Below are 24475 nucleotides of genomic sequence, written 5' to 3' on the forward strand. Positions count from 1 at the left end.
TTGTAATGAAGGCAATGAGTAAATAACACTATTTAATTTTTGGGCATACTATTTCTTTAAGCCAGTACTACAGAGGAATGGAAAGTCAGAATGGCAGGACTTGAATTAAAGCACCACCATTGATCTCAAAGCAGACTGCTGATGCTGTTGGCAATGCGCAGCTCTCACTCTAATTATACTGTGTAAAACAGTCAGCCCCAACTCGACTGTCTCCCTCTTTTTTTATTAATGCATCTCTGCATCTCCGTCTTTCCCTCTCTCGCCCCCTCTCTCCCTCTGACTGACAGATAGCTGCTCTCCCTGTTGATCTTTAAAAGATGCCAACTGGAATTTGTCATCGTCCTGGTCCTCCCTCTCCCCTGACAGAAAATCATTGATTTTTGTCACCCTGTTGGAATAATGATAAGGATTGTTGTCAGGCGAGGGAAACGGCATGCAGGTTTTGGGCTTGGATGCTTCAGATACATTCAGTGGGGCGGAAAGGTTTGAAAATCACATGAAAACCGGTGCAATGCAATATGCCTGATTACAGCTCACCCAGAGATGCTGCACACATGCATTCTAATGGAAACTAATGGGTGATTAAGTGGAAAATGGCATGTGATGATGGACTATATTTATGAAATTGTCTGAAAGGGCCGATAGACAGATTGTATCGGTAAATTGGCTTTTGGAATTAAATGTCCTCTGCATATTTATTATGCCTGTGTTTTGAATTTCAAAGCAGATTTATTTTGGACACTGGCATCAGGTAGATTACAGTGGAAAATATGCTTAAAGACAGAATGAGAGTAGCAGGGGGAAGTCCCTGCAGAGATTCATATTAAAATCAGCATGTAAATCAAATCTATCCAAAATGAACGTGCCAGCGGCTAGGCTCTAATCGAATTAATCTCCGTCTGGTCTGCACACTTAAGGCGAAAGAGACCCTAAAGGGATCTAATAGAATCCAGTGTGACAGATTTGCGAATCCTCTGTTCACATATCACTTATCCAAATCAAGTGGATTGTTTTCACATTTCAAAACGAACTAGATTTGCATTTCCTCAAGGAAATCTCAGTGATTCAAGGATTTGCCAAAGAATAGTGTTGAAAGTAACTGCAGAAAGGAAGAAAGCAAGAGAGAGAGAGATTTAATAGTAAAATGCTATGCCATCATTATCCATTTTTTATATAGTGTTAGATGGAGTATAGCATGTACCACAGAAAATATCCACCAGTATGAAAAGTATTATTCAAAGACTTTCATGGAGGTCAACGTTTGAGGAATTTTTGTTGTTTTATAAAAATGTATAGTAATTTTGGAGACAAAACAAGCTTCCTGATAATCTCACGCAACGTAAACATAGACAGTATAAGAAGTGGACAGAGCCATCTCATTGGAACTCAGTTGAGACAGTTGAAGCCCATTTTTAGCGATTTTTGAGCGCAGACTCAAACCGACTCAAACTAAGCTTGATGACGTGAGCAACCTGTCTGACAGACGTAAATCTTCTAGTAGCTGTGCGTAAAAATTGCCAACGTTAATCACTTCATATGTATTCACTTGCCACATACCGAATTATTTCCAATTCCCCAAAAACGTTGTTGAATATTTTGTCTCGTTGCTTTTATGGACTCATTATCTATGGGCTTCTCCCTTGACGGGACGTCCCGCCGATTGCCTGCGAGCTTCTCCTCCTGTCTATACGGTAATGTCTCTATTGTGCGACATAAAGTCTAGAGGTTATGACGCAATCGTTAGCCTGTTTTTAACAAAAACGGCTTCTACGGGGCCATAAAGTAAGATAGAAAGTAATGGAGCCTTTTATACATTGTCGTGTTTATTTAGAAATAAATAATGGACAAATGAAGTCTTTGGACGCCTCAGATGTAAAGTTATTCGTTGTCAAAGTGACGCCAAAATGAATGGGAGTCAATGGAATGCTAACAGCAGGTGAAGTTCTGCTACAATGGCGGCTCCCGCGAGGCTTCAACTTCCGGCTGATGGATTACACCCTTGAACGTAAATAGTATTTTTTTCGCAGCTAAATTAGCTTCACTAGCTAACAGTTGGCTAATGTAGCCTATTCTAAAGACGTTTCGATCAAAACCCTTTGTAATTTGACTTTAAGACGGTTTAAGCAAAACATTTATGCTGTTAAAGTTTATTTGTGATATATTTGTTATATAAACCTATAATAAAGTGATAAATATTGACAGGACTTACGTTTGTGTACCGCCCAATACTGATGCTATAGAAGTTCATAACTGTTGATATGGCTTCCTCCTCAGGCGTATGCGGTTGAAAATACTCGGTTGTTTCAAATATGGTTTTCATTCATAGTACATTTTGGTTTCAGGGGCTATAAAGGTGCAACCAATGACGTATAATGCACATTGCCTAAAATAAGTGGCAGTTATCGTGTGTCATGCTCGCTGTGATGGTCAGAGGACATTTGAATTGGCACTTGCTGTGATTCCAGCACTGGACAGCGACTGTGTGACTGGGAGGAGCCCGCGCTCAGGCAGAACTTCTAGAACGACAGAAGAACCACATGAACCCACGAAACAGACTGTATGTCCTCAGCGGCAAACCGAGAGAAAGGGAGAGAGAGCCCGAGCGAGAGAGCGAGAGAGAGAGAGAGAGAGAGAGGTGGACGGATCGAGCGCTTGACGCATAACCCCGCCTCCTCGGCTCTGAAGGTGGAAATCCTGCCCTAGTTTACCACATTCAGCGCACCTCATTTACCAGGGTTTCTTACACCTTTACGCATCCGTCCTCCATTAATCTCCTTTCAAGATAGGAGGTCTCCTTAACGGTTTTGCCAGTACACCTGTTTAAGAAGTGCTTCACATGCGTTAAGTATGTCTTGCTGAGGGATTTTTTTTTACCAATCGAGCTTCAGCTGTATCACCCCGGGCATTAGATCATCCGTCACGTTCATGAGAGGGGCGACAGGCAGCGCGATGGATCCGCAAACCGCCTGCTGATGTTCAGGGTCCACGATGGATTCCTGCGTGTCTACTTCAGCATTCCCATATAACGGAATCATAAATGGAGGAGGAGAGTGACAGCCGCAAAATTAACAACAGCTTCCTTCGGGACCACAACTATGCAACCGAAGGTATTTGGAAAATCGAATTGAATTCGATTCTCACTTATATTAATGACGGTGACGGTGGGGGCAGGGGACTTCTCTTCAAGAGCCCTCCTGTATATTAATGTGTTGCATGAACATTGGGCGTTAGTGCTTTTTGGTGCATTGATGATTCTTAGACTTTGTTATCTGAAAGTCTTTCACACAGTGTGCAGGACTCCAGATGCTTATCCTGTTTTTATGGGCTTAGGACTACATATAGACCTTGCATTAGTCTGAGCTCTGGTTTTAGGTGTTACTATGGGGCAGTGGCGATTGAGATGTGACGTGTACAATGAGTCAGATATGACTGGCATAACAGAACACCGCAGACATTTTTGGAGTGATTATTAAAAGACAACTGAGATTCAAAACAGTACATTTGGCAATGTCATCATTTGAAATTGCTTTTAAGCAAGTACATAAAATACTGTATTCTTCATTCTTATCTTGGTGCTCTGTTTCAGCCAATCCACAGTAAAACTGCAAAAAGAAATGAGGTATAATAGTCAGTTATTTTCCCATCTAATAATGTAAACTTGTTTTAGAAATGAAGTGATGCAGAGATGTTGTGGTTTGGAGAGTGACTGTGTGTCTGAGAAGAGCTTCATAAGATATAATATAATCTACATTAACAGTATTCGAAGTTATGCATACTTTAGTAGTAGTTTCACATGTGTAATGTGTGGGAGTTTGTAAACCCAATGACTCCATCTTCAGTCTGTTTTACAGCCACATGTTTAAAATGCAGGTGCAAGATAAAGCCTGGCACGTTTAATGCAAACATTTGAGGTGAACAATCTCCTGACATGTTTGGAGCGTAGATGTATAGCAGGAAAGCTAGCTCTGGGCGTGGTGGTGGTGGGCATCTTCCTGGGCAGTGATTAATTGCTGTGGGAGGTTTTGCAAAACAGACTTAATGAGCAGAATCAATCTGTAGCAGTTGGACTCGAATGCCCCTGGTTTCCTTGGTTTATGACCTGTCTTGTGCGCACCCCGGCTTTCTGTAAATCACACAGTAGCAGTGGAGCGTTTGCTCAGACGCACACACCCTTACATATCATAAGCAGCACGGTGTCTTTCACCGGCAAATGTGGCCCTCGCTGTCTCGCTGCTATGGTGCATGTACAGCCTCAAAGGAGTGTGGCTGACTGCATTCTGTTTGCATTGAGATTGGTACCTGAAATCCTAAGCAGTTTATGCTAATCACTGGCAGTTAGGAATTTATCTCACACAATATGTATAAATTATGTTTAAAAGACCATCTAAAAGCATAAATGTTGGGCCCTACCAGTTCTCTTTGCAGCGTATGTGGCTCCATCCATTATTCCCAGCTGTTTTCAGCGCTGTTCTCAGATGTTTTGCTGCTTTTTGGAGAGATCTAAAATTTGATATCTGTCCTAATTACGCAGACTCACAGCTGGTGCTTTTGTGTTGCATGACTATGGTACAAGCTAGGATGTAACTAGGATATAACCATGGTATTCATGATTGAGGAAGACCAAAGATTCTTACAATTGAAAAAAAAAACATATTGACCATTATTTAAAAAAATGTAGATCCACATCCCTTACAATGACTGGATTGTCATTGGAACATAATCCAATGTTGTGAGTGTCATTTGAACATATTACCTAAAATATGTCCAAACAAAGGTGATTCTGGGTGATTTCAGATTTCTTTCCACAAAAGGTTTTTATAGTGGAAAAGGGGTTCTTTAGATTATTAAAATATTTGTTACACTAAGAAAATAATGGTTCTTAAGAACAGTTCACTAAAATGATTACTCAATGGCATTGCTGCGAAAACTGCCTTTTTGAACCTTTATTTTTAAGAGTGTACAGAAAAAGGGAATTACTAGACTATGAATCTCAATCGTAAAATGATGTGCATGTAAAAAAGGTCATTGTCTGTGGTTTTTACAGTCCTGGCTTTAAATATTCTGCGTCACTGAACAACTCTTGCACGAAGGTAGACTATGGTTTTAACATGGCATTTCCAAAATCCTGCATAAATGTGTTTGCATTTAGCTGTTACAATCTAGGTTGCACTCGTTCACCCCGCCCCCTCACCACTATGTGCATACCCATACTGCCTTGCTCACGTGATGCAGTAGATGATGTTGGTATTTCCCCACTGCAGACTTCCTCAGAGGCGTAATTGAGGTTCAGGGTTACTCTCGCTCAATGTTTCTCTCCCGCAGGCTGTGGAGGCTGTGATAGACAGAGTTCAATAAAGCAGCACTATAACCCTTGTGTGCTTCTGTCAATAGACACATATAGAAAATGGGGATCTGAGTTCGGAGTGGTTGGAATTCTCCATTGGGATCACTTACACCAGAGAGTAATGTGTGTTGATGCACATTCCAAGCACGGTTTGATTTTGATTATCGAGGGCACTCTTTTCTGAAACAACCAGTGCTATCTGCCCTATGACCCAGCAACGTGACCTACTAAAGGACCTCTTCTCTTCCCTAATTTGTCTAATTCACTGAAGTGCCATGGCTGTTGTAATTGGATTTCGCTGGGGTAACTTTGTAGTCCCAGTAGTGGTTTGTTGGGTCCCAAACCTAATAAAGCCCTGACAGATAGGTGATAGAGGAGTGTTTCAGGAACACCCAATATTGGCATCGCCTTTCTTACTCTAAAGAGAAACATCAAATTACGCCATGGGGGTTCATAAAGACCTTTTAGGTATGGAGTTAATATTTCACATATGCAATGAAAACTCATGCATAGCTGACCTGGATATTAGTTTTTTGATAGGCCCTTTTTTTATTGCATCTTTCCAACGGGAGTCGTGTTTGCTCACACTTGGGGAACATTCAAGGTGCGGCGGCGTAATTCTCCCGCATATCATTTGCACAGGGAATCCCAGCGTTTCCTGCATTGAAACACAAGCAGAGCATATGTAGCGATAAACATCATCTCTAGTGGAATAAAACGAACTGAAATAAATGAAATTTAGTTTCATTAGCATAACACAGATGCTTTCGGCATGACAGCACTAATAGCTGGAGGATGGATGCGACCATGCTGAGAAAGAGAAAGAGATTCAGTTTGTCTTTTAGGTTGCATGGGTGTAATTGACCAGAACAATCCCCCCTACTTGCTTACACATCAGTCCATTCCACCACCCACGCTACACAACACACTAATGAATGAGAAAACGCCCTGAAACACTGACAAGATCATCAATCGCTGCAAGCTAGCAAAGTAGCTGAGCTTCGAAAACTCATAGGGAGGGAGAAAGATAAAAAATATTGCCTGGCAGAGAAAAAGCTTTGCGGCGCTCCAATCTGCACTGCAGGGCCCGAAGCCAGCAGAACTTAGCCTGGATAGACAGTATTGGCCTCACGGTTCTGCGCAGGCAGCTGGCCCAGGCTCAGTTACATTAGTGCTTATGTGGGCACTAGTACACTGAAAGGAGGAGATTGCAGCATTAAGATGTAAGGGCACCTCATTCTAAGCCAATCTTATCTGCGTTTAATATAGTCTAACATCACCACAGTCTTACCTCATTCTTACCTCACTGCAAGAATACCTCACTATATTGTAATACAAGATTACCTCAACTAGGGATGTTGATGGGTGCATAAATAACAGGTAAGTCCCAAACTAATTGTCTTGATAAATATTGTTTCGGACATAATATTTTATCTTGATAAATTGTTGTTTTGAAACTGTAGTATTTGTCAGGGTTTGGCCAGAGGCAAAATTGTACGTTGGGGGTGGGGGATGGGGCTTGGTCAACCTGAGGGAGAAAAAAATCAACCTGCAGCAACAACAACAACTTAGAGTAGCTAATTCCTGCGGGAAGACTGTGGACTTGGCAACACTGTCCAGTAGGTTCCAGAGGGTACCTGGATAAACCTATAAAACAAAAATGATGGTTTAATAAAAAGTAAATTAAATGAATCACTAATAAGCAGATACAAGTGCATGGACCCAGAGCCGTCAAAACTTAAAACATACACACTCAGATGTCTCATTAAAGAACGAGAAAACTACTTGATGAGGTTTTCAACCACAATATTCATTGAATCATTGTGATAATGGTCATTTTAATAATATTAGTACTGTAAATGATATCCAGTAAAACACATTCCTGTCGCTCAAACAGTAGAGCATGGCAATAACAACACCAAAGGTCACGGTTTGATTCCCAGGGAATGCTTGAACTGATAAAAATGTATACCTTAAATATAATGCTAGTCACTTTGGATAAAGGTGTCTGCCAAACTCATAAATGTAAATGTATAATACCTGTAAAAAGGAACACAATTCAAACCTTACTTATAGATTTATTGGTGTTTAAAACGTTTTGAGCTTGTCCACTTTTGACCACTTCCAGAGGAAGTGGAAAACGCATTTGACCGGATCGCTTTCGAAGTGTAAATGCTTGTGTGGTCGAATGCGTTCAAACAGCCACAAAAAACACCTACTCTCCGTCTACTGACCTAATACATAAACATTATGGGAAGCATGCTAGCCAGATGAGATTTAAACGTTGTCATTTGAAGACCCAAGTATGGTTTGAAGACAAAAACGTACCAAGCACAATGTTCTCTCACCATTCCTAATTTCTAACATGCACTCACAGCGTTCGGCGTTGTGTTGTGGCTATCAGAGCAGAAACGAAAGCTGATGCTCTGCGTGTTAATTATTATTTTTTGTCTCCAGTCGCAATCATATGAAGATAGATTTACCCGCCCATAGCAAAGTTAGATGTTGTGGGAAGAAGGAGGCGGGAACCGGCAAACGTTCAACAATTTTATAATAAATAATTAAAGGATAATAAATTAAAACAAAACATTAAATATAATAGTCCAGGCCTGGCCTCTCTCGATCTCCTCTGTTGTCGCTCCTCCTTTATGCTTCCGGTTCATCCTGGAGACACACGAGACACAGGGATCGTCATTATCAATCATGGTTTGGACAGTATATGTTTGCAATGCCTCACATTAAGGGAATAAAATGGTCTCACGCACACACACACACACGCACACACACATAGTCATAACTATGAACCTTACATTCTTCCTTGAAGGCATCTAACCCCATTTGATTTTCTATGAGTTATCAAATGTTTGTCTCTACATTGTACCACGTGTTATGTTCCCCTCAAACGGTTCATAGACCTCTCTGCTGTCACCATGTAATGGCCTAGTTTAAAATATCTGTGCAGTTCATCAGTAGGGAGGACGCAGCACAGAGCGGCCCAGCGGGGGTGACCCTGCCACTCTAACCCCTGCAACACAATTTACACCCCCATGCTCTCACATCAGGGATAATGACATGCACTACCCCACACCATTATTCAAGACACAGAGAGAGTGACAGACAGGCAGACAGACTGCATCAGTAGTGGTTGCCAACTCAAACGGCCCCAAGCTACACTTTAAGACTTTAATCATAAAGAGAAATATTTCTCCAGCCCAAAAGGACCCCCATTTATAATTTAGAGTGAAACAGTGAGGCACTAATGTTGTTCCCCGGCGTCAGGCTGAGTGCATGAGGAGGACAAACAGCGAGGGGCCGGTCGCATTAAACATTCAACTGCTGTCAAACTCGGATTGAGGTTTTAATTGAGGGATGTAGTCAATGAAACATGAGGAGAAAGTTAAACTCATCAACTAAAAAATGACTTTAGAATCATCTGTATATAGACAGCCTTAGAAAAGTTACAATCAGGCTCTTTAACAGTAGGAACTACATTCACATACATGCAAACACAATTGCTCTGTTGCAGAATCTAGTGAGCTAACTTGCTATCTACTACCTACACAGGCAGCTGCCTTCGAAGACTGCAAATGTAGCTTCATAAAAGACTGATTTGGAGCAATTATAACAAATATAAACTAGAGACTACAACTCATGTTGTATTACATTGTTGCATGTTGCTAAGCTAATAGCACTATATTTTATTTTGCATAAAGGTATAGTGCACAAAATATTGAGTAAAATACTCATTTTATATTTAGAATTATCTGATTTTGTTTCAGTATTTTAAGGTATAGAATGATATAGAAGCATACTTATAGTCAGCATTTCTCCCGCTTTTTCCACCATTGGATGACTATATGCAAAGTTCATTGCAGTGCATAGCAAACAAAAAGCTAAACCTAGATATTCTACCATTTAAAAATTTGGGATGAGTAAGATTTTTCTTTTCTTTTTGAAAGAAAGTATTACTTTTATTCAACAAAAACTCATTCAATTGATCAAAAGTGACAGTAAAGACCATCTTTCAAATAAATGCTGTCCTTTTGAACTTTCCATTCCTCAAAGAATCCTGAAAAAGTGTATCAGGGTTTCCATACAAATTTTTTTTTTAATATTGATAATGATGATAATAATAAGAAGATTTTCTTGTGCACCAAATCAGCATATTATTTCTGAAGGAACGTGTGACACTGAAGACTAGAGTAATGATCACATTATACGATTTATTCAAATTGATTTTTTTTTTGTGTGTAATATTTCACATTATTACTGTTTTTCTACTTAAATTTTTAATCAAATAAATGCAGCCTTGGTGAGCATAAGAGATTGTAGTCCGCTAACTAGGTTTTGGGCCAGAGCTAATATATCCTTTTTAAATTTTACTATCCCAATGTACTCCTTTTTAGTATCCTGGCAATAAGGAAAGAAGCACTAAATGTAATGAGGTACTATAAACACACACACAGTCTCTTTTCTTATGGTCTCTGTGGTGTCCTACAGCTTCAGTTCTCCACATCTGTAGTTAAATTATGTATCTGTTAATGACGTGTGAAATTCAAACCAGTTTCCCCTGCTTGAAGTTCGCCCCCCTACATGTGGCCTTTCTCTCAGACACACTCACAACACATATTCACTCACCCCTCCCATTCCCCGGAGGCCTACGCCACCTCTCTCCCATTTCCACAGGGCATTTTTCCAAGAAATAAGGTTAATTAGCTTTTTTTTTGGTCTCAGTCTCTCTGCTGTGGTTGGATGCAGGCAGTGCTATGACTGTGTATCAGAGAGTCATTGACATTGTTGTCGATCAGCAGGTGGTCAAGCTTATTATAACCAGCTCAAATCATGCCCATGTCTGGTGAAATTGGTCCAGACCTGCATCATTTAGCAGCAGGCCAAAGGCAAGTCTTTATTCCACTGGCTTTGAAACCGCCAGACATTGACTTAAAGCAAGTCGATGCAATCCAGGCACGTTAACAAAACAGCAGGCACAGTCTACTCCATGTTGTTTTGTTTGCTATTCTGGCTGTAAAGTATAGATTCATCAATCAATATGAATTGATTTTCATGTTGAACAATCAAAAGAAAAAAGAAGGTATGTCAAAAACTGCTTGTGTTTACTCTCTGATATTAATTGAATCTAAGTGATTATGACTGTACAGTATAAGATTCTTTTTTTACAACAGAGCCCTGTTGGAAACATTCTATGCATCTTTGGCCAGCAGTTAAATCTATAGTGTAAATAACAAGGCAACAGTGCATGGACACAGATTCATGACAATTTTATTATAAAGGCAGATCTGGGCACACTTGACTAGTCTTGCATACAATCTTTAATTTGCCGGGGAAGTTCAGTGTGCATGTTGAACAATGTAGCAGAAATTTAAAGTGATAGTACATGCAAAAATGAAAATTCTGTAATTTTTTAACATACCCTCAATGATAATCAATTTTGTATGACTTTCCTCCTTACATAAAACGAAAAACACAAATGAAAATCAATGATTACATGAATTCATAATAATAAAATTTATTTTATAAAACAATATACTTTATTTTTATATACACTACAGTTCAAAAGATTGGGGTCGGTAAGATTTGTTCATGTTTCATGTTTTTTCATGTTTTCATGCTGAAGTTTCTCATGCTCATCAAGGAATTAATAAATCTTAAGTATTCATTTATTTAAAAAAATTAACCTAAACTTTTGAACGGTATCTAGATTTTATTTATACTTACTAATACTATATCAAAAATTAAAAACAATTTTAAATATTAAGAGTTCTGAATCCATAAATTACCTTTTGTTTGAGAAACCTGGTGTATTCTGGTGTCTACCCAGGTTTTTTTTATATATATATATATATATGTGAATTTTTAATTATTTATAATGACTTAAATGCTGGTCTGTCTATTACTGGAATACTTTTATTCCAGTTGAGGCTGATGACATCAGTCCCCATTTGCTTTCATTTAATTGAAATGGCTTTCTTCTTATGAGATGTTCATATTGCTCTTTTGTAGGTTATTAAATGAAGACAGAATCTTCATTTTTGGCTCTACGAACCGTTTAATCTATCTCATACAATCTTGTTGCGCACCTAACCAATCTATCATTCTGAATAGATGTTAAACACTTCTGATAGGTTAAGGCAGCTGTAATCTTCTCTTTCGGGCTGATCCGTCGAGATGCTGAACTCAGCGAAAGGGCTCTAATCTCGCAGACAATGCCGAACGTACAACTGTGCATTACAACACAGTGCTCTGTCAGGTCCTGTGATAATTGCAGATTCCATGCAGACATGCTTCCACAGAGGCTTTACACAAAATCATTTAATTTAGGCTTAACTTCAAAACAAGGATTGATTTTGTCTTTTGGAAATTACTGGATGTTTTGAAGCCGGTGACGGGCTCACTAGACTCAGACTGACCTACTTTTCCATGAACCAGCCTCTCTCTTATGTTGCAGACAGCTGTGCCATGCTGAAATCTCAATGCGATCTAGACTGTTTGTGAGGGCTGGCGATAGAAGCTGTACTTTAAAACACATTCCACTTGCTGTTTTTCCTACAGATCTTTGTTGACCCACTGTCCTCTTTCACTGTGTAGTGGCATTTAACGTCTTGATATGGTGCATCAACTTGATCTCATTCTCATTTTGCCTGTGCGAAGGCAAAGAAAATCAATTTGTAGATCAATATAAGCTAAGTGTGACTATATAAGACTTTGTTCTGTGGATGTTCTTAGCAGCCTTTAAACAGCAGGACATTATAAACCGGCTGTGATTGGAATGGATGCTGCTTACAGCATACTGCGATATACTGCATACAGCTTACATTTTTTATTGAAAATAGTATGTGAAACAGTATGCATGTGTAATACTAAACATTTCATACAGTAGTTTGCTGTTTTGGCTTATTAACATGATTATTTTGCATTTGTAATCCATTTTTGTGTAAAATTGTGTATATATATATATATATAATATTTTATATATAGTTTAATTAATTAATCAGTCAAAACAGAAATGTTAAAAATTTTGATTAATGTTAAAAAAGAAAATTTATACTGTGCACATTAACTGCGGAAATAATATGCTAATATGCCATTCTGAACATTATATTTTTTATATTTCCCATGATGCCTTTGTGATGGGGAAGCCATGATCATATATGTTCGAGAGCGGCTGGGGCTGCTGGGATTAGACAGGTTGGCACGGTAACCCACTTTATGGTGTGTGAGTAATGAGAGCGGCTGCAAATTACACAAGAGTATAGCACGAGAGAGATCTGTTCTTTCCCAGAAGCACTTTGGGTATATGAGACCCTGACCTTTGACCCTGCTGTTGCAGACATGGGTGCCCGCAGGATTTATTAACTGCACTCTGTAATCCACTGCCCACTTTATTTGTCATAGGCAGCTTAGTTCAAAATAGATGACTAACCTAGGATATCAAATCTGATTCCCTCTGAGTTTTACCAAGCAAACAACATGTCCGGATCACCCTAAAAGAAAGAAACAAGAAACACATTTTTTATAAAGAAATGACAGGTGTTTGTTTATGTACATATACATATATATGTATATGACTCTAAAATAGGCTTCATTTTCTTTAAGAAAAATATACATTTTTTATAACCTTTTTTTATTATTATTTAAATGTGATCTGAACATTTTTGTAACATTCATCCACATCCCTGCCCGTTAGTGTTCTTCAGAGTCACTGAATCCAGTTAAACGGATTTCAAATTGTGAAATAGTCTTTACTTGGATATTTCTTGTCGAACAGTTACAGTACACGCAAGGGAATGCTGAACCATAGGGCCTTGAAATTGCTTTTATGAAATCACTCTCTCTTTCTAAGTCAACACATGCTTTGATAATATAGGACATCCCCCCCCCCCCCTCTCTGTTGTGTTCCTCTATTTTCCTTTCCTTCTCTGCTGTCTCATTTATCCTTGAGAGTAAGATGAGAAATAACATGTCTGTAATTGAGCAAACTCATTAAAACATTGTCATCAGTTTTCTCCCTGTCTCAGACTGCAGTGTGCTAATGTGTTTATAATGAGAGAAAGGCCTGTGTTATTGCCAGGCAGAGAGTGTACTGTCAGGTGCTACATAAAATGTTGCTGTATCCCAGAGCTACTTCGGTATTATTACCTTATGCAACATCCAACTCTTTTCAGGGCGCTTTGTTGAGTCTTTTTTATAGCCGCTCACTGTTGAGAAACAAAGAACAGCAAGATAATTAGTAAATGAATAAAATTTTACTTCAACTCGCCCTCCCTCAAGAAGCAGGGGGTTTCATAGTCTCTTTCTGTGCAAAGAAAGATAAGAAATGTAGCATCCAGATCAATGGGCTTAGACGTTGAATATCTGCTTTATTTTCGCAAGGGAATGACATATCTTTATGCCGACTATTAGACTATTAATGCATCATTCATTTAGTAACGTGCCTGAGAAATAACAGTCTAACCATGTCCAAATCCTCCCAATCTGAGTCCTTCATCATCGTCATTTAGGACAGCAAGATTTTCCCTTCCCATATGATGCCACAGCGTACTAAAACTGAAGAGAAAACATATTCATGCAGTGAATAGATTACCAATGCAACATTAGACTGTCCAATACATTTTATAATAATAATCTATCCATCCATCCATCCATCCATCCATCCATCCATTCACCTATCTATCTATCTATCTATCTATCTATCTATCTATCTATCTATCTATCTGTCTATTTCTGGATAACTAAAGTGCATTAAGAACAAAATTAGTTGTTCCAATTTAGCAGACTTTAGGTATATCAATTTAGTATACCGAAAATTACAATTGCAGTGCATTTATATTAAGTACATAAATATGTTAGTGCTGTGCGTTAAACGCGTTATTAACGGCGTTAACGCAAACACATTTTAACGGCGTCAATTTTTTTATCGCGAGATTAACGCTCTTTTTGGCCTAGGCAACTTTGTATTTTTTTCAAATGTTGTTGCAACAACTAGTAACGTTGGAAAAACTACAACATCACACCGGATAGCTAGATCGGAAACAAAACAACAGGCACGCCGCACGTACTTTTTTGGGCTTGCGCGCCGGCCAAATAGTAGTAGGCTAACGTTACGTTTTGACTGGATGGCGCGAGCGCGAGACGCCGATTTAGAGTCGTGCACTCTCAACGCAATAGAGTGCGGCGCGGGACTAGATTTGATGGCCGAGTGCGAGGGCGGGCTCGAGCGGTAATGCACTCACTCTGTGTGCGGATACGGGAGAATAAAACGATTCGCGGGACTCCCGCAAACTAGAAATATCTATGAATAAAACATAAAAACTAATACAAATTTTATTCATGTTGCAGAAAAGCAACAAGAACAACTAAAACAAAATAGAAACGATTTACAGGGCAGAGTTTCTTTTTATAACATGTTTGCAGCGTTGAGGGATGTAGCCAATCACAGACATATGTGTTGATTTCTTGAACGCAATGGCCAATCAGAAGCATTTAAAACAGACTCCCCTCACCGCTCAAAACAGACTTTTTGTTCAGTGCTGAATTCTGTATGCTGGCAAATCCTCAAATTATAACAAACAAAGTGTATATATTATGAAATATGCATTGTGCAGTCAGCTTCATTGATAATAACAGATGTGTGAGATTGCGATGAACTGATGTCAGCTTTTTAGGAATTATTAAGGGAGCGCACTTTGCGCGCATTCAGTCATGCCAAACCATGCACTCAGTAGCCTGCTTGCTTTTATGTTATAACAGTGGTTTGTGTGTTAATGCTTTAATAACAAATAATTTATCAGGAGCATTTATGCTTATGTGTATGGTGGCGACACGTAGGCGAAAGTATTTGGAGGTAGCCTACAAAAAAAAAAGAGTGTATTTGCGGGCGGGAGCGGGACAAAAATGTTGCGGGCGGGAGAAAGTAACATAGAAAGTAGTTGAGAACGTCAGTTAAAACGACCCACGTATTAAAAAAATGGACGGGTTTAAATCGGGCTCGGGCTCATAATTACAGTTTATGTGTCGGGCCGGGCTCGGACACAATGCGCACGGGCTCGGGTCAGGCTTGATTTTTTTGGCCCGATCTAAGCTCTACAATGGATGACTTCAGACAGAAGCACATGGATACCACAGCTAAGAACAAACTTACTGCTGATCCACTTTTCCATGTTGATAAGAGCATTAAAATTAGAAAAAATAATGAGACAAATAGAAATCAAGGGACATTTAGAATAGATAAAAATGTGCGATTAATCGCGAGTTAACTATGGCATTAATGCGATTAATCGCGATTAAATATTTTAATCGTTTGACAGCACTAAAATATGTACATGTATTTGTAGTATACTTAGACATTTTAAAATATATTTTGGTATATTAATTTTTCACAAGGTTATCCATCCATATAATACAATATAATGATTCAAATTAAATAAAAAATAGACAAAATAAACCAAAATAAACATGGAAATATAGAAAGAATGTGCCATTGTGAATAAATCACACTGTTCTGCAGCTATCTGTGCAATACTTCAGGACGGTTTCAGCAGTATTTCAGCATACAGCAGCCATGTTCAAAAATAGACTTAATTTTCTCAGTCTCTCCCCCACTGTGCCATTGACCGGCATCAGACGCTGTAAGCCACGCATTCAGGCTGTTTAACACACACAGCAAAGTCTTCCAGTCAAATGTAGCACAACAGTAATGGAAGGGGTCTCCATGGCAACCACTTCCTCCCGTTTTCAATTCAGCAAGCAATAAATTCATTGAGGGTGTATGGGTTCTCAAAAAATAAAATTGAATCATGCTTTCCTACTTTGCAGAACGATACAGAATAATCAAGCAATGTAATCTACTGTTTTGAGCTCATCACCCTTCAAACTAATGAATCTTTTAGAGGAAGATGAAAGATTTCTGAAAGGTAGGAAACCCTCCTAGAGATGTGAACAGTAACCTAAGAATCAGAGGTTCAGAAACATTTGGTTGAAAACAATCCATCACAAATATGCTCATTTTGAATTGTATGCCAAGAAAAGATGAAAGACTTGCCTATCTCTCTCTGTGTACCAGCATTAAAATCAATCTTTCTAGAAACTGATTTATTAGATGTCTCGAGTCAATCCTGTCGTATGTAAATTATGAGGCAGTTTCTGTCCTCGGTGGTGAATCCCATGGATTTAGTGTTGAATGTGAAGGATGTTGTGTATTTCTGTGTCAGATGATAATGAATGGAAGGAAGGATAGTCGGAGGAGGGGAGCGTAGGCTCTCTGTGGAGATTTCTGAGCTCTGCATGCTTCGGGAACGCCAGCTCTTGCTCTCTTTATCTGTTTAAGTGCACCGAATGTTTTTTCAGCCCTTTGGTCTGATGCAGGGATTCCATGAGTATTTAATCTTCTTCTAAACATTATTTCTGGGGATTATTTTATGTATTTGTAAGCACAAAGTCTCTTTTAACCTTTTTCTCACAAATGTGTGCCACTAGAACACAACGCATTTCTTTAAGTCGGTATCGACATATTAAAATTGTTAAGTGAGGCAGGCATTTAACATATGCAGATTTAACACATATGCGAATTTAGATGGAGGACTAATTGCTGTTTTTCGACTAATCACATGTTGTTTGACATGTATTTTGCAACTAATGCATTTTATTATTGCTAACCACTGTACCTTTTAATTCTGCTGTGATTAATAAAATCGGCAGAGCTTATCATTTATTGTATTCTGGTATTGCAGAACACAATAGCCCGGATATGGAATGTTTCATATATATTCCTAATGCCATCTTTTTATAAGAATAGTGTAGTCCTATATAACTCTACTATGAATTGATATTCATATTTTAATGTAATAAATCAGCAAAAAAATAATTTACTCACCTTCATGTCTTTCCAGACCTGTGTGACTTTCTTTTTTCCACGTATGAGGTTTAGCAGAATGTTCACGCTGTCAGGGCTCATATAATAGCTTTGTGTGAAGAAAAAAGACGTATTTATGATGTTAGAAATCGATAATCTTTTCCTTCATTGCAGTTATCAAATCTCATTGACATTCAAGTCCAGATAAGTCATTTTTAGTTATACAGCACTTTTTACAATCCATGTTGTTACATTCATATGGCGTGTCAAGACGTGCACACAAGGTCTGATGACAATGATGCCAAACATGTCATTAGTTGTTAATTTTTGTTAAGAAAATGTAAAAAAATAATTCACAAAGAGAATTTTTGTCTCTTTGTGACCAATTGCAACACGTCAAAAGTGAATACACTTGCATATCATGCGTGTTGTTCGAAGACTTATAATTACCAGCCACTGGAGTGTGTGCTTTGTTGTGTATTAACTTACTACACAGCTCTCTTACTTGATTCTGATTGATCAATTGCAGCATTCTGTGGTTAAAAATGTTTTAGAAAACTAAGCTGTATAATTAACCAATTTCCTAGATGTTTTATATTACTCCATGGTCTCTTTCTTCTTGGATAATAAAATAGTTTACTCTCAAATCAATATTTCATGTACTGTAGCTGTGTAATAAGTGGTTTAACATACAGAGAGACAGTCATTAATCACCAAATAATCCCCTTAAGTGACATACAAGATCAATCATTGTGGTTTATTTTATGATAATGACCAGCTCACTGTACATTATCCTTTATAAAGAGTGGTAAGTCTTGTATACTTAAAGGCTCTCTTGTGTTGTGTTGCAGCTGACATCATCTCTACTGTGGAGTTCAACTCTACTGGAGAGCTCTTGGCCACGGGAGACAAGGGAGGAAGAGTTGTGGTTTTCCAAAGGGAGCAAGAGGTAAGACGAAACCATGAAATCTTTCACATCGTGCATTCATTCCTGTAAAAAAAATCAGCAGGCACTCAGCAATCTGTACTTCTCTTACTGTGTGAGCAAAAACCAGAAGGTCGCACCCTGTAACACAACTTCCTGTGGCTTTGAACAAGGTTTCAAAAGACACACAATGGTAACACAGGTGAGGTCTCGATAAACCTCAGGTGCACATGCTCAGACGTGAAGCTTTCGTCACGTGTTTATTCATTAAACAGCAAACAGTTTTGGGGAAGCTTCTTTAGAATTAGAGGGTAGATACACTCTAAGCTACTAAGAATAAGTAAGTACACTGAAGCAACTTAAAGGGATAGTTCACCCAAATTGAGAATTTCGTCACCACGTACTCACCCTCTCGTCGTTCCAAACCTGTATGACTTTCTTTCTTCTGTGGAACAAAAAACAAGATTTTGAGAAAATTTTTCTCCTCCACATATTGGAAGTCATAACCAAACCTGTTTGGAAACAAGAGAACTATAACGTTTTATATTAATAATTATACAATTATATTTAATTTAATCAGAGTTGTATTTTTAGGGAAAACAATTAGAATTTTTTGAAAAACCTCAATAAGGATGAAAGCATCAAACTTGAACAGATACATTTACACTAAATACTACTATATACACAACTAGACAAAAATACAAAAACAAATGACACATAATTCAGTTAAAAAACATACAGCAGTATATAACAGATTAATTTAACTAAGGTTCAATACAGGTAAAGAGATACACTTATATATATACTGAATGTGCTATTACTAAAAATCCGCATTAAATTCATCCTAAACTAGTATGGTAGGTTATTGATTTAGGTATTTGATTCACATTTTAAAAACAACGTCAATGACAAGTTATGAAAAAGTGTCCTGTATTCATTGTAAATATTTAGCTCTAAAAGGGCTGTGAAACTTGAATTTATTCATTCAAATAAACTGTCCAAATGAACCAGATGCACTGAGAGGGTTAGTCGTTTAGGACAGTGCAACGGTAAAGCTGTGTGCACAACACAATGAGACATTAAAAGAGCAAATTAATTTTTGGTCGAGGTACACTGCTAAAAACAGTCACTACTAAACAACTGTCACAACTATTAGGTACTCCTCTACGCTGAAGGAGGACTTTTCTTTTCAATTCAGTTTATTCTGCCTTTAGAATAGATGGCATGCTGTAAGCAAATCCAGACACATCCGAACATGCCCAAAACGCTAGCACGCACACACACACACACACACACACACACACACACACACACACACACACACACACACACACACACACACACACACACAGATAGCTTCTTATAACCCCCTCTAGAGAGGGACTGTTCTCTGTTTACTTTAATTTAACTGCATGAGTGGTTTTCACAATCATTGATTTTGATGGTTCCCAACGTGAAAACTTCCTTATTTCCATGCTGTCATTGATTACGGATGCATTACATGTAATAGTCCAACTGTGACCAGGGAACCTGCAATTAACCGTTAACAGAATCAGCAGCAAATTATATGATATTCACGGGCGGAAAGCCTTGTAGATTTCCATTAATCTCAATGCTCATTATTAACAAAGTTCCACACATCCTGTGTCTCTTCCAAGTTCATTTATTATATATTTCCAGCTAATTAAATGATGTTTTCTGTTAAGAATTTAGTCATTTTGCAGAGTACTGCAGATCTCCTCCCATTTTTAATACCTATATGAGCATAACAAAACAATTTATAGTTTATAGTAATGAGCTGTGTTGGTCTTTGGAGCTGAACAAACAACATAGATAGATGAAATCTCTCTCTTCTCACCCACAGAGCAAGAACCAGCCTCACAGACGTGGGGAGTATAATGTTTACAGCACGTTTCAGAGTCACGAGCCGGAGTTTGACTACCTGAAGAGTTTAGAGATTGAGGAGAAGATCAATAAGATACGCTGGTTGCCTCAGCAGAACGCTGCCTACTTCCTGCTCTCCACCAATGGTGAGTGACGGTTGAGATCTCAATGCAAAAATAATGCTGTTACAGGGAGAGTTCCCCCAAAATGAATGTTCTGCTATCGTTTACTCATCTCTGAAGATATTTGAAAGTCAAAACAACAATATTTAATTATAATAGCTGCTGCCATTTCAACAAAAGATTGTTGGAACAGTAGAGTCTTCCAATGACATCATACATCTCCCCATGTTCAGATGGTATGGCTACGGTTTATATACTCAGTTGGTGCTGGATATTTTCCAGCCATGTGCCAGATTGTGTCCCACAGACTGTTAAATTTCTCACTGCCCACCTTTTTATTTTCTTCTGTCTCTTAATTTCTCCTCCTTTTATCATGTCTTGCTCCTTCTAAATGGTCTATTAAAGGCGTGTGTGTTTATTTTCAGATAAAACTGTGAAACTGTGGAAGATCAGTGAGAGGGATAAGAGACCGGAGGGATATAACCTAAAGGATGAAGATGGAAGAATCAGAGACCCGTCCACCATCACCTCATTACGGGTCAGCATGCTTGTATTAACAACACCTGCAAATTCACAATAAAGACAAGTACATTTGTTTAATATGGATACTCAAAATGTGTTATATTTGTTCATTAGAAATGTCAGAACACCTAAGGAGGATTCTGACAAAAATAAATAAAAAGAAAATACATGTTACATAAAAAACATGAAGCCTATTTAAGTAACATTATTTGGTAACACTTTATATTAAGACCCGCAAACAACTGCGTAAGTAAACCGAAATTACGGTGTACGTTTCTGTAATTATAGTGTACTTCAGTGTAGGTATAAGGGAACAATATGTTAAGTTTTGGGTAATAAAGGGGTACAAGCAGATATACAACCTGCAAAGAACTTCGTAAGTAAACCGAAATTACGGTGTACGTTTCTGTAATTATAGTGTACTTCAGTGTAGGTATAAGGGAACAATATGTTAAGTTTTGGGTAATAAAGGGGTACAAGCAGATATACAACCTGCAAAGAACTTCGTAAGTAAACCGAAATTACGGTGTACGTTTCTGTAATTATAGTGTACTTCAGTGTAGGTATAAGGGAACAATATGTTAAGTTTTGGGTAATAAAGGGGTTCAAGCAGATATACAACCTGCAAAGAACTTCGTAAGTAAACCGAAATTACGGTGTACGTTTCTGTAATTATAGTGTACCTCCGTGTAGGTATAAGGGAACAATATGTTAAGTTTTGGGTAATAAAGGGGTACAAGAAGAAAAAGAAAAAGAAGAGCAAGAAAAGAACGAAGAAGAAAAGCAAGAGAAGCAAATAAAGGGGGGGGGGAGGGTATAATGTGTTACTTTGTTGTTTGAGTATACTGTAGAAAAGACAATGTTTTATTAAGATGAAAAAGTGTTTTGAATTTTTTTTTGTAAAATAAAAGTCAGAAATTAAATGGGATCCTTTATTGTATATTTACTGCACTTACCCTGTAACTACACAGAACAAGGGGGTAACAAGCGCCACTTTAATTTACAGCCCGCAGGAGTTACACTTACCCTGTAAATACAGTTGAAACGGGTAACAAACACTACTTACTATGTAACAATACGAAACAACACTATTTGCACAGTAATTACAGAGAAAGTTACTCTTATTAAGAAAACAAAACAAAAAAAACGTTTTAATTACACAGTATATTTGCCCTGACATTTAAGTGTCATTGCAATACAATGTGATAAAGTAAGTACTAAGTACTACATGGTACATAGCAGAAAAAAAATTTTGAATTTAAAAAATTGAATTTATTGGCTTAAATTCAATTTTTATCATACTGTGCTTACATACAGCCATATATATATATATATATATATGTATATATATATATATATGTATATATACACGTTTAATTTACAACCCACATATGTCAAAATTACCCTGTAACTACATTGCACAAGAACATATTTTGCCAGAAATGTGATAAAAACTTTTATATACAACAGACATACAATTTTTGCGTGGAATATATTAACAGAATAGGTACCTGTTAGTTTTAAAATAATTACATTAGAAATAATTTGCTTGTATATTTGGTTGTACCCCTTTATTACCCAAAACTTAACATATTGTTCCCTTATACCTACAAGGAAGTACACTATAATTACAGAAACGTACACCGTAATTTCGGTTTAACGTTACTTACGCAGTTGTTTGCAGGTCGTAATATAAAGTGTTACCCATTATTTTCATATAATTCATAATTAATTAAAATTTCATCCATTACAGTAATAAAAATGTCCTTAATTGTCATGAAAATATGAAAATCACAAAACAGAAAATATGGTCTTTAAAATAGGCTTCATTTTCTTTAAGCATGATATAATTTCTTATTTATTTCTTTTGATTTTAAAATGTAACATGACCCAGACATGTTCTTCAAAGGATTCTTAAGATTTACTCCCACAATCCGTGTCTAAGTATTTCAGCAGTTTAGCTGACAGTAATGTATGATGAAATCTGTAGTAAGCTTTTGTAGAATCTTGTTTTTAGCTGAACAGTTACATTTCATCTTCCACTGAATCCTGTACCAGGAAGTCAGAGGTTTATTATAAATCTTCTGGTGCATGTGAGCAGTTGCTGCTGTTCGCTCAAATTCTCACATGAAGCTGACAAACGATGAGCTGTCAGCGACCAAAAGCCATTCATTCATAATCAAACAGCAAGGACAAAGAGAGATGATAATGTGCAGTGAAGGGGCTCACAATGATTCCTCCCTCTGCTCTCCTTCTCACTCTTTCTCTACTCATCCCTCCAAATTGAATATAGATACAAAGAGGGCGCGACTCCGAGTAGCCATTAATGTTTGGTGCGGTGTCTGTTTTCTGCTCCATGGCCTAATGGATTAAAGCACTCCACTCCTCCACCATTGTCTGTCCGGGCAGAAGATTAGCCTGACACCGGGGTGATGGCATGGAGCGGGCGGCAATCCCATTTGGACCGTGAAATGTATGTGCGGTGGAGATGCGGAGACGGATTTATCATGGAGCTCCGGTAGTGAGGGAGGAGGGGAAAGATGAGACACACATGTCATGTGTTCTGGCAGTCACCATTGCCAGCGCTGTGATCTTACTCTTGTCTCAGTATGCGATTTTACCCCTAAGGTTCGCAGTGGACTGGTTTCTACAATCCATGAGGTGACGTGATATAAGGTGTGACTGCCGTGCCATTTAAAGCCAGCGGTTTCCTGACCTTTTATAACAATAAAACACATCAAAATGGATTCTTGTGCTATTTGACCTACTAATGCTGTGTGTGCCATAAACACGGAAAGCTAAGTGTTGGCCAATCCCCCACCCCCCTGCCTGTTTTAGCGGTAGATAATAAACACGTTTTATTATCTTTATCGTGGTCTTTCACTCTCTCCTTTTCTCCTGCGTGATCCGTTTGCTCTTTGAACTACTGGCTGACTGCTAAATTTGGCACAGGAAGTTATTTTCTTTCAGGAGACATTAGATAGAGAGGGATCTCCTTAGATCCTTAGTTATTTTATACATAAAGAATAGGACAAAATCCTGTAGCGCAAGACTTATGACTAATGGCATGTTTCCAGCTTATTCTGGCTAAAAATCACCCACTATCATCTAACTGACAGTTAATGTTGTTTTAAAGCAGTGGTTCTCAATCAATTTGCAAACTTCTGTGGCTTAAAATAATTTAAACAGTGATATATTTAAACAATCTAATCGAATTATATCGCTAAAACAAACAAACATACATTTAAGATTAAAATGTATATTTCTTTTTTCTACTGAAGAACATTTAGCTCTTGAAACTTCTAGAATCACAAAATCAAATTGTTGTTATCTGGCATAATGGTTCTGCTCATTTGACTTAAAGGGATAGTTCACCCAAAATGAAAATTCACTTGGACTATTTTAACGATGCCTTTAATAACTTTTTGGGGAACAAGTGTCAATCCCTTAGAAGCCTATGGATGAGTGATCCAACTCTCAGATTTAATCAAAAATATCCTAATTTGTTTTCCGAAGATGAACAAAGGTCTTACGGGGTTGTAACAACATGAGGGTGAGTAAATACTGACAGAATTTTCATTTTTGGGTGAACTATCCCTTTAAGTGACTCCTCTTTTAAAGAGTTGATGATAACCTGGCAAATCCATTGACGAGTTCTTAAGACATTGAACCCTTACTCATGAAAATATGCATCAGATGGTCAGCGAATAAACTGTGGGTGGTCCACGGATGTTCCATGTTATGCTGAGACTAATAAAAGAATGACACATAAATCTGTCAGCGTGTCAAACAAACAGCGCATGAAATGC

General features: G+C 38.0%; 1 protein-coding gene across 2 annotated transcripts in view; it reads left to right on the forward strand.

The window, feature by feature from the left end:
• The window catches only part of ppp2r2ba (protein phosphatase 2, regulatory subunit B, beta a), a 55473-nt gene that overhangs the window by 24289 nt on the left and 6709 nt on the right, over window positions 1–24475 (forward strand). The window contains exons 1-4 of one of the 2 annotated variants that reach the window (XM_077247530.1): window positions 2510–3107; window positions 18065–18162; window positions 20003–20168; window positions 20570–20682. In XM_077247530.1, the coding sequence (XP_077103645.1) occupies window positions 3038–3107; window positions 18065–18162; window positions 20003–20168; window positions 20570–20682 (447 nt within the window). In that variant the 5' untranslated portion in view covers window positions 2510–3037. Of the gene's footprint in view, window positions 1–2509; window positions 3108–18064; window positions 18163–20002; window positions 20169–20569; window positions 20683–24475 lie in introns of those variants that run through there. The other variant, XM_077247529.1, reaches the window with a different exon arrangement.

The sequence above is a fragment of the Siphateles boraxobius genome, unplaced genomic scaffold, assembly GCF_051911475.1.
Source record: "Siphateles boraxobius isolate OS27281-9 unplaced genomic scaffold, OSU_SipBor_1 3, whole genome shotgun sequence".
Lineage (NCBI taxonomy): Eukaryota > Metazoa > Chordata > Actinopteri > Cypriniformes > Leuciscidae > Siphateles > Siphateles boraxobius.